At 40.8% G+C, this 11481-nt stretch overlaps 1 protein-coding gene across 1 annotated transcript; it reads left to right on the plus strand.

Annotated features, from left to right (window-relative positions):
* Positions 1-8118: 8118 nt before the first annotated feature.
* On the plus strand, positions 8119-10212 carry LOC311051422 (thimet oligopeptidase-like; the record flags this gene model as incomplete). The annotated part of the gene is made up of 1 exon (XM_084065988.1): positions 8119-10212. One exon carries the CDS (start codon positions 8119-8121, stop codon positions 10210-10212), a length of 2094 nt encoding a protein of 697 aa, XP_083922114.1.
* Between the last annotated feature and the right edge of the window lie 1269 nt (positions 10213-11481).

The raw sequence follows: 11481 nt of genomic DNA on the forward strand, positions 1-11481 counted from the left end.
TTTCATTACAATAAAACATATTTTATAAAATGTAATCAACATCATGGACATGAACACAGGCCTGTCGCATCTCTTATGGGCATAGAAACGGTTTTAACATTAGAGTGTAACTTTGCAGTCGGAGAAAGAAAACATCAAATATGGTAAATAAAGAAGTTGATTACGTTTAATTAGAGATTAGAGCCAGATGACTTGGATTTGCATCAGCAGTCTATCACTGTTTCCATGTGCTCTCGAGGTAGACTTCAGATACTGTGCATCCTGTTATTTGGTTAGTGGTTCCCGTAAATATTGAGGCACATGTCATTTTATTGTAGCTTAGTCATCATGAGTGTGAATGAATGAATGGTTTTATTTCGGTCTTAAACCATGTACATGAGTCAGTCACAACTAACAGTACAAAAACAACACATGGACCGAAAAGGTGTAGGCTGAAGCCTACGCCTAACCTTTTTACCTTATAACATACATAAAACGTAAACAATGGCAAAACATCGACACAAAAGACAAAAACAAAGACAAAAATGTGGACGTTTCACATAGTAATAATATTTGATGGATTAATGAAGTTTTATATTTATCTACTATATTATCTTTAAAAACATTTCTTGAATTTATAGATTGAACTACACATTTTTAAGTTGTGTGTGAAGCTTCACATGGTGGTGTCTTAGTTTAATATGCGTTACATTTCAGAGATTATGGCCATGGCCGTATCTTTCTATTGAACAGTGAGAAAGCCACTGGCATATTTTGTAACATATTTTCTAGGATATTTTTCTCTTAACTGTGAAAAGAATATTGGTACACCCACCACTATTCTTCATCTCTGCCCGGAAGACAAGGGGGGAAGGACTCTTGGGGACGGGAAGCGCTGAGTGCGGATGCAAAACAGCTCACTTGGGAGAGTTCCAGTTAGTGAGTGAACCCACAAGGAAGATATTATGAAAGAGAAGGAAGACAGAAAACGGAATCAATAAAAAGCACAAGCATTTAATATTTTCTTTTCTTTTCTGCATAAGGTCCTTGCCTCCATATGTCTCACATTATAGGCTCAATAAACCTATAATACACAATAGCCCTGGGGAGAGAAGCAAGGAAAGGAATGTAGGGTTAACAGTTAATACAATTGCAAACCTTTGTTCCTTGGTAGATTGGTGTTCATCTTGAAAATAAAGTTACTTGAACCGTCAACAAGTGACAAGTTGGTTATTGAGTCTTTTATTCAGTATGTTATTCAGTCTTTTTTCACTTTCATCTCCTTCACTTATCATCTCTGTCAGTCATACAACTTATTTACTGCCCCCAAAATTGGATTTCTGCCTTCAAGGGATTGGAGAGAATAACAAAATAGCATTTGTTTTGTCCACATTCTCCCATAAGATACAAAACACAGTTCTGTTGTACACAGATACTCACACATGTGTACACACACACGCACGCACGCACGCACGCGCGCACACAAACACAAGTATGTAATGGGCAAATTACTGTAAGGAGCTTCTTTCATTTTTGGGGGCAGAGAGGGAAGTCAATTACAGCAATCAGTGACCAAAAAACCCATTCATGACTCATGGCAACAGACACAGCGGTCATTTTCAACACCACACCACCAAATTACAGGAACGCTCAATATCCACAAGGTAATGGGAAGATGGGTTCTTACAGATGCACTCAGTATGAAGGACGGAGCTCTGTCTGATTGGTATCGTGTGTGTACAGTATGTAACCAAATGTTCCCAACCAAAGACCCAAAATGCATGTCATTTAGGCTTTTAGAAGCACAGTGGGTTTGAGAGAACAGAACGGCCAGATAGAAAACACAGTGAGAATCCTAATGATTTACTGGTAGATCAGCCCAGCAGAATCCCAGTTGGAATGAAAAACAGCTGGGATAAATCTTGAAGCCACGCACCTTATTTGGCTGGTTTTGAATGTCACGCATGTAGACAAGAGTTCTACTATTATTGTCTTCAGACAAAGAAAATCATATGAAATCTTAAGGATAACACTAACACAAGCGGCTGGAAAATCAGCAAAAAAATAGTAAAACAGCTGCCCTTTGACGTCTCAAGACTGTGGTAAAGAAATTAAGGTTTATAGGATGCTCTTTCATCACATAACGTATATTTCAATCCTCTTTTATACATAATTCAAAATTGGTTGCAATTAGTACAGTCGTACGATTATACAATGATGCTAAAAGGATAACACAAAAAACACCAAAAGCCCTAAGGGCTTGTTTCTATTGTGGTCCTGTGTTTTCAATTCATCAAGACATTTAAAGACACAACATAATATGTGAATAGGTGAGTTCTAGGTGTGAGGCCAAGTAGTAACCTGACCAGTTTGTTTCAGAGATCTGAAGCTTTGTTTTTAATGCCTTTGTGATGCTAGAGTAGGCCTACCATGAGGTGCATGCATAGTCAAAATGACATTGGTTGAGTGCTCCAGAGCTAGTGTTCTTAGTGTATTCCTACTGACCAACAAGGAGATCCTGCTCAAAATCTTGTTATTTGGTTATTATTCAAACTACCGTTTGATTATTCAAATGACCGTTTTTTAATTTTTTATCCAATTTATTCAAACTACCATTTGAATAATCACGTAAATGTTTTGTATTCTAAATAATTTTAGCAGAATAAGTATACGTGTTTTTTGTTGTTGTTTCTTAAATCACAGATGCCTCACTGCTTTCTTTTTACAATCCTTGTGATTTGGGATGTCTTTACATAGTGTGACACAGGGTTATTTTGTTTTGTATGTCAGGAACGGAAAGTATTTCATGCCTTCATGGATCATGTGGGGTTAGAGTAGTTTAAAGGCTAATAAACACCACAAGTGGTCTCGATTTAGATGAACATTCAGATACAGTGACCTCATATACAGTATCCATTTAGTTTAAAGTACTGTATATGCATCCTCTACAAGGCAGAAATGGGCGTGGCCTATAAGAGTTATAGGCCAGAATGTGAAGGGCCCTTTTATAGCGCCACCATTTGGTTAATTGAAAAATTTGGGCAGAGAGTGTGCATACAAAAGTGAAAACAGGCTTTCGACCTGGAGGAAACAACAACAAACCATGGTTTAGCAGGGAAATTAAAATGCTATACTTGGTGAAAGAAAGCATTTCACAGTGGGGACGTAGACCAACACAAAATTGCAAAGTGTACGTTTGAACAGGCAGTTAAGAAGGCAAAAGCCAATTTTAGAGAAACACTGTCTGCTTGCAATTAAGAAAATGTAATTTAGTATACTCTCGGTTACAGACCTTAAAGGGTCCATTTAGTTCCAAACTATCAGTAAAGTAACCCTGGAAGCCCCTCAAGGACCGCTGGGGGTCCACGACCCCACTTTGAGAATCACTAGCCTGTATGTGGGACTGTCACGTATTGTAAATTATTTACAAAATGATTTGCCGGGCCAGATATCGCAGGTGTTGCCAATTTTGGCCCACAGGCCGCCTGTTGCTTGACACTGAGACGAAGTTCCTGGCTGAAGTGGAGATATACCCTGCCTGTACCATTGTCGGGGGTGGAAGATGTTTTTCATTTTCAGGAGAAAAAGCACTCTAGGCAGAGAATTGTCTTAATTACAGGCAGACAGAACACACATAGGCTACTGAGTTTGGTGTCCCACTAATCTCAAAGCTGATGACCCCTTGTTCCGTAACAAACGCTAAAATGACAGAACTGTACAATACATTGATATTTTATAGGCAAAGGAAGGCAAGTTTATTTGTATAGCACATTTCAACAGCAAGGCAATTCAAATTGTTTTACACAAAACATTAAGCATGAAGGCACAGAGCAAAATAAACACAAAAGGATGTTTTAATATAAAACATAAAAATAAGTACAAAATAGAGTAAAACTACAGTGAAGAAGACTGATAAAAACAAACTCAATAAAACATAGTTGATTTAAAAGAACTAAGAGTTTTTTCAGACCCAGTTTTCTGGGAGTTTGTTCCAGATGCATAAAAACTGAACACTGCTTCTCCACGTAATTTTTGTTCTGATTATCGGGACATGAAGCAGACCTGTCCCAGACCACCTCAGAGGTATGGATGGTACATTATATAGCACAACATCAGAAATACTGTATATTTTGGCCCTAAACCATTCAATGCTTTAAAAAACCAACAGTGGTATTAGTAATACCACTAAATAAATGTGTAAATTATTTGACAGACAGGGAGCCACTATAAAGATCTAAGAACTGAGTGATCTGATTGAATCAAGTACAGTCATCTGATTGATTTTAGGGGCACCTTGCTGAGACATAAGCCTTGATATTCTTAAGGTGATAGTAGTAATTGACTGATTTTGTAATTGTATTAATGTGGCTGTTAAAAAAAGAAAACATCTGCCTGCCGCAATAATGCTATGCAACTGGCATGATCAGGCTGGGGGATGTTAAAATCAATCCACTGGAATGGTTTTAGTTTTTGGACTGTCTTTGAATAGTGTACTGCAGGTTGTCTATTTCTTAAATGCCTATTTTAGATGTTTATTATAATGTTTTGATTAGATGTCTCTCTCTTCTTCTTCGTTTTTTTGATGATAAGAGCAGATGTAATGCCTCAATTTCCCCTTGGGGATGAATGAAGCTACCCTACCTAATAGGTAGGGATAGATAGGTAGTTTTTCTTTGCCTACTGTACCTCTATACCTACCAACCTAGCTACAGTACCTCCCTACCTACCTACCTACCTACCTACCTACCTACCTAAATGATTACAGACCTGTGGCATTGACTATGAAGATGTATGAGAAACTAGCATTCAATTCCCCTTACGGGGAAATATAGGTTATAGAAGATGCTGTATCATTTTGAATAGAATCCATCCTGCTGCACCTTGAGGCACAAGTCCCATTTATTGATTTTAGTTCTAATAATGATTATTTCAGCAAGGCTGCATAAACAACTCATGGAACTGTAACTTGATCTTTGACTGTTTGACCAATACATCAGAAGCAGTTAAAATAAGTTATCATAGTCAATGGCATGCCCACTGGTGCTTCCCAGTGTTGCGCTATCTGACTGTCGCCTCTCCTGTATTCTTTACTAATGACTGCATGTCTCATTCTGATTCACAAAATCTTCACATTTGCAGATGTGAAGGGTCTGATCTCCTGTAATGATGAAACAGCTCAGTAGAAGTCTCCTCACTAGTTGAGTGGTGTGCTCATCTCAACATAGCCCAAAACTTCTACAAAACCAAGGAGAAGGTTGTAGACTTGTGCAAAAACAACACGATCAAGCTGTTGAGAGAGAAAAAAAAAGCTTCAAATTCCAGGGGACTACCATTGTCTTCTTCTCTTAAATGGGAGCCATATTGTGCAGAAAGCACAATTGAAAAGCGAGAGTCACCAGGGACTTGATTGGCATTTTGTACCCAGGTATGCACCCTAACTACTTGGCTATCGGGTCACCCACAACTCAAGAAGTTTTAAGGTATCAAAGGCAGGGATTTGTGATTTTCACAGAGCCGTGATAGAGTGCTCTCACATTCTTTACAACAGTGTGGAATGGAAACTGCTCAGCCGATGACAGGAAATAACGTAATACGGGAGTAAAAGTTGATGATAAATGTAAAATCTCTGGACAAGATTTGCCAAGCATCTGTGATATAACACTGCAAAGGATGGGTCTGAAAATAATTAGGGTCCCCTCTCATCCAGGAAATGCACCTGTGGAACATGGTGTTTATATCTCTTATATCGTTGCTGTGGGACTGAAACCTCCATATTTCACCTTTTAATGTTTTTTTCTCATAAATGTATGCCCTATTTTAAACTTAGTCCTATGAGAGTGTCATGCAAAAATAGTGAAAATAGCCGTTCTACAAGCAAATAACTTGTCGTATCGCAATGTGTTGTGAGCTTGTAGATCTGCTATTTTCCCAATATTTAAAAAAAGTATGAACTTTCCCTTTTTCTTTAACTTTTCGCCTATATTGAAAAAGAGAAATAGGAATGTTGGGTTGAAAGTGGTTAAAATCTGTGGGTTTTAGCATATTTAACCAATGCAAAGTATTAACAAGAGCTTGTGACTAAAGAACTACATTAGATCTACAGTATGGGAACACAGATCCTTTTTTCCCATTTCGGAAATGGTTTTGGACATACAAGGTTTCTGCCCGACAGCAACAATATCACAGACATAACGCTTACTCAGAATAACTTGGCCAAGCAGACACACTGGATCAGGATCAGATGGACAGAACCTTTTATATTTAGCTGACCAGCGAGACAACGATAATTTTCCATTCATGCCATTTGTTCCTTGGCCTTGCAAGGCCACAGATGGTTCCACTTTCAAATGCAGATGTCAGCCGTTATATATCCTATCAGTGGACTGGGCACTAGTGTAAATATATATTTTTACCATTTGGTTTCTTTTAGAAGACATTTTAGTGGTTAATGCTGAGTGGACGGAGGAGTTTTGCAGTAGGCCTACACACAGAACTTTCACTTCTGTTTTTTGCACACAAACCAACAGAAGTGTTAATTTTGACAGCTTATTTTGAGTTAGTCGTAGTCATAAAACCAAACAGTATTCACCGTTTTAGTCATATTCTAGTCATGTGGAATATTTTAGTTTTAGTCTAGTTTTAGTATAGACTAAAAGCTTTTAGTCAACTAAATTCTACAGTGGGCCTAGTCAGTGGACATTAATCATTGCGTGAATATGGTTATTGAGCAGTCACGGAGTTCAGAGTCTCATCCAAGGAAAGTTTTTAGTTATTGCTTTCATACATTGGTGCTTGTTGAAGTCTATTTTAGTCAGTAAAACCCTATATATATTTTGTTGACGGGTGTCCCCGGGGGCTCAGTGCTAGGCCTCCTTTTCCCCTCTAAATCTCTTTAGATCGCCGAACATAGCAGATCTACAAGCTCACAAAGCTTGTAGATCTCACAAAGATTCATGTGGTTAAAGTCAAATGGAACTTGTACCAACTGTTCCACCAACCGTTACTACTGCTTCAGAGTGGCTGGATGAGCAAGCATCTGTGCTGGGTGAAATGTTTGGTCTACTGTCTTTTGTTTGTTATGTTCTTCACACTCTGTCTACTGGGTGGTATTCAGTTTCCATCAGAGCTGGGACGGTTGGTACAGTAAGTGTAATTGGCTGACACATGCTGCTACCTTATTTTAGCCAACTGTTTCTCTATTCCTCCCTCCCACTCTCACTCTCTCTCTCTCTCTCTCTCTCTCTCTCTTCCTCCCTCTCCCTCTCCCTCTCTCTCTCTCAAACATTGCGGCCAATGCATATTTGTCCTTCCTTCAGGAAAAAAAGGTTAAAAAGCATTAAGACCACAACTACTCGTTTCTGCACTTTCCAAATATGGGTGTCCCCCACTGCTGTGGCCAAATATGAAAATGACTGATGTCAATTGAAGTTATATATTATAATTATATTACTGCCCTTTGTTCGCCGACCTACTCAGAGACCACGTAAGTCAGGAACGATGTAAGTTGGGAACGATGCAATCTGGGTATGCATGCCCCACCTGGTTATATAATACCCATTGTACCTGTTGTCAGAGTACTCGCTGTACCCGTTGTTAGAGTACCCAGTGCGGTACTCGTTACCACAGTACTAATAACGTTAGATGTTACAATCAATGGGCGATGTGGGAACCGGCCTACTTGGGAACAATGCAAGTCGGGAATGCATGCCCCACCCGTTAATGCAATACCCATGGAACTTGTTGTACTTGTGTCAGAGTACCCATTGTCTTACCCAGTGCGGTGAAAGGGAGACAGACGGACCTGTGGTGTTCCATTTTATGATAAATATGCTAACATTTTTATTGGTTCAACGGCACAAACGTGATGCAAAGCTTGACAAATCCGTAAACGCGATTGGTTGGGTTGGCCAATCAGGGACGCCGATACCTACACCCCCCCTCTCAACTGACATCATATTGATGACAATGGAGCTCTGCAGTGCCATAGTATCTATGTCTACATTACAGCAACGTAACGTATACATCACAGCTATCCTTTATATCATAGACACAGTAATTGTCTAAACGTAGTCACTAGACTGCATTCTAGCTTTACAGCCTCTCACACATTCTGTCCTAGGGGGACAGGGGGTCTCTAAAATGACTCTGGAGACAGGAGAGGTGGTTTTCAGTAGCCCTACTCGAGTTTGCACTGAGAACCGCCTGCGCTGGGATATGAGCCCGGAACAGATCCAGCAGATGTCTGTCGAGCTCATAGCCAAGACCGAGAAGGTGTACGATGCTATTGGTTCCCTGGACCTGGACAGTGTGACCTTCTACAACACCCTGAAGGCTCTGGCTGATGTGGAGGTGGAGTACAGTGTCCAGAGGAACATGTTGTTCTTCCCCCAGTATGTGTCTCCCAGTAAGGAGGTGAGGACCGCCAGCACAGATGCATATAAGAAGCAGTCTGAATTTTACATGGAGATGTGCATGAAAGAGGATGTCTACCAGAGGATTATAGCTCTGGAGAAGGTGAATGCAGACAGTCTGACAACAGAGGCTAAGCGATACATGGAGAGACTGGTTAAACTGGGCAGAAGGAATGGACTGCATCTCCCCAAAGAGAAACAAGACAAGATAAAGGTCATTAAGACTAAGTTAAGTAATCTATGCATCGACTTCAACAAACACCTGAATGAAGACACCACCAGTTTGACCTTCAGCAGAGATGAACTAGGCGGTCTTCCGGAGGACTTCCTGAGTTCCCTGGAGGTAGATGGAGACAAGCTGATGATCACTCTGAAGTACCCCCACTATTACCCCACCATGAAGAACTGCTTTGTCACTGAAACACGCAAGAAACTGGAAGAAGCTTTTCACTCGCGCTGTAAAGAGGAGAACTCTGCCATCTTGAAGGAGTTGTTGGAGCTACGTGCTCAGATGAGCACTCTGCTGGGCTTCAACAATCACGCTGACTTTGTTCTGGAGATGAACATGGCAAAATCTGGCAAGAAGGTGTCCATCTTCCTGGAGGAGTTGGCTCGTAAGATGAAGCCACTAGGAGATAATAATAGAGCAATCCTCCTAAAACTGAAGGAAAAGGAGTGTCAGAAGAGAGGTCTGCAGTTCAATGGAGAGCTGTATGCGTGGGACACTCAATACTTTATGAACCAGGTGGAGAATACCAAGTATGCAGTGGATCACAACCAGTTGAAGGAATATTTCCCCATGGAGGTTGTGACCCAGGGTCTGCTGGATATCTACCAGGACCTGCTCGGCCTGTCGTTCAGCCTGGTTGATAGCGCCCCCGTGTGGCATCCTGATGTCACACTGTACTGTGTCACTGACCGCTCTTCTGGACAGAAAGTTGGACAGTTCTACCTCGACCTGTTCCCCAGAGAGGGGAAGTACTGCCATGCAGCTTGCTTTGGCCTGCAGCCCGGCTGTCTGCTGTCTGATGGGAGCAGACAGATCTCTGTTTCCGCCATGGTAGCCAACTTCAGCAAACCCACGGCCGACACTCCCTCCCTCCTGCAGCATGACGAGGTGGCAACGTACTTCCATGAGTTTGGTCATGTCATGCACTGTGTCTGTGCTCAGACTGACTACGCAATGTTCAGTGGAATCAATGTGGAGAGGGACTTTGTGGAGGCTCCATCCCAGATGCTGGAGAACTGGGTTTGGGAGAAGGAATCGCTACAGAGAATGTCCAAACACTACAAGACAGGAGCTCCGATTCCCGACGACCTGTTGGACAAACTCGTTAATTCTCGCCGTGCCAACACAAGCCTGTTGAAACTGAGGCATGTGGTCCTGGCTAAAGTGGACCACGCTCTTCACACCCAGACTGGTTTGGACCCGGCTGAGGAATATGCCAGGCTCAGCAAGGAGATCATGGGAGTCCCTGCTTCTCAAGGGACCAACATGCCAGCTACCTTTGGCCATCTGGCAGGTGGCTACGATGCCCAGTACTATGGCTACCTGTGGAGTGCGGTGTTCTCCATGGACATGTTCTACACCCGTTTCAAACAGGAAGGAATCATGAACCCTAAAGTGGGTTTGGCCTACAGAAACTGCATCCTGAAGCCTGGTGGTTCTGAGGACGCCTATCAGATGCTGAAGAACTTCTTTGGTTGTGACAAATACACTGCAAAGCGAAACACAAAAACAAAAAGGACGAAAACAAGGAACGATAACAACAGTAATGTGCGACAGTTACCCAAACAGAAAAAGAAGATCAAACACAATTAAAACATCCAACTGCACAGTTTACAGCATTAATACTAGAGATGTTCCGAAGGTACAAATTGCGGATACGATTTCTGCTACCTAACCTTGCATATCGGCCGATTCTGAATACCGTTTAGTTTATTTATTAATTTGTTATTATTTGTACAATTTTGTTTATTTATTAATTTGTTATTATTTGTATATTCTTTAATTATTTTTGCTGGTGAAATATGCTTGGGAAATTCTTTCTTTTCATATTGTGACTTGTGGCCACTAAAAATGGTTGTTATAAAAGATCTGTTGATTGTCTGGGGGAGAAGGAGGGGATGTGGGTGTCATATATACTATGGTAAAGATTGGAGGAATTGCAGTAAACGGTTATTGCAGAACGCATTATTTTGGTTTTGGAGACGGAGAGTAGGACCTGTAGTGTGGCTTACTTGCAGAGATGGAGAGATTGATTTGAGACAAATCAACCTATTATTCAGAGAGAATTATTTTGGACTAAATGCATCACAGCACAGAACGCAGAGATAAGAATGCGATTTAGATAGCATGTTCATTGTTTACTTGGTATACTTTCTTTGAGGCGCTACACTGTTCTCTTTTCACTCTATTTATGTGAGCATTAATTGTACTTGTTTTTTGACTAGAGTTCATGCTTACTGTGCTTATTCCGATCTCGCACTTGTAAGTCGCTATGGATAAGAATATCTGCTAAATGCCTCAATTGTTATTGTAAATTGATGCCAGCATGGACAATCTTTAATTAAAAGAAAAACATAACCTCTTGTATTTGGGAATATTATGGGTTTTAGATTAACTCATTAACCGCCAGAGTAAAACATCGTCTATAGCTGCCCTTGCCAGCGATTCAGAGCGTCTTCTCTAACCTTTGAAAAATCATAGAGTATTATTCTTCACAACGATCCATCCACCGATCGCTTTAAAAGACGTAGCCAAGTCTCAGAATTGGGGGGAAAAAGCGTGCCGTCACAATAATCTGTTCCATAGTTATTGGCAGTTGAATGTAGGTTGTTGAAAAGGGCATTTCTCTAAAGCCATTAGAATGGGAGTGAACGTGACTGTTCTTTTGCTTTCGCGTGATTTCCCGCTTCACTGCTTCACTGGGAGTCAAATGGTGACTCATAGGTTAGCGAAGAGTGCCATCTAGCGTAAACACTGAAAACACACATGCGTCAAAACACGTCATTGGCAGTCAATGTGTTGTTTAATAACAATGTCTCTATTCAAACAACAGTTCTATTTTAAAAGCTTGTGTCTGTGCTT

Source organism: Gymnoscopelus microlampas (assembly GCF_963454915.1).
Source record: "Gymnoscopelus microlampas genome assembly, chromosome: 9".
Lineage (NCBI taxonomy): Eukaryota > Metazoa > Chordata > Actinopteri > Myctophiformes > Myctophidae > Gymnoscopelus > Gymnoscopelus microlampas.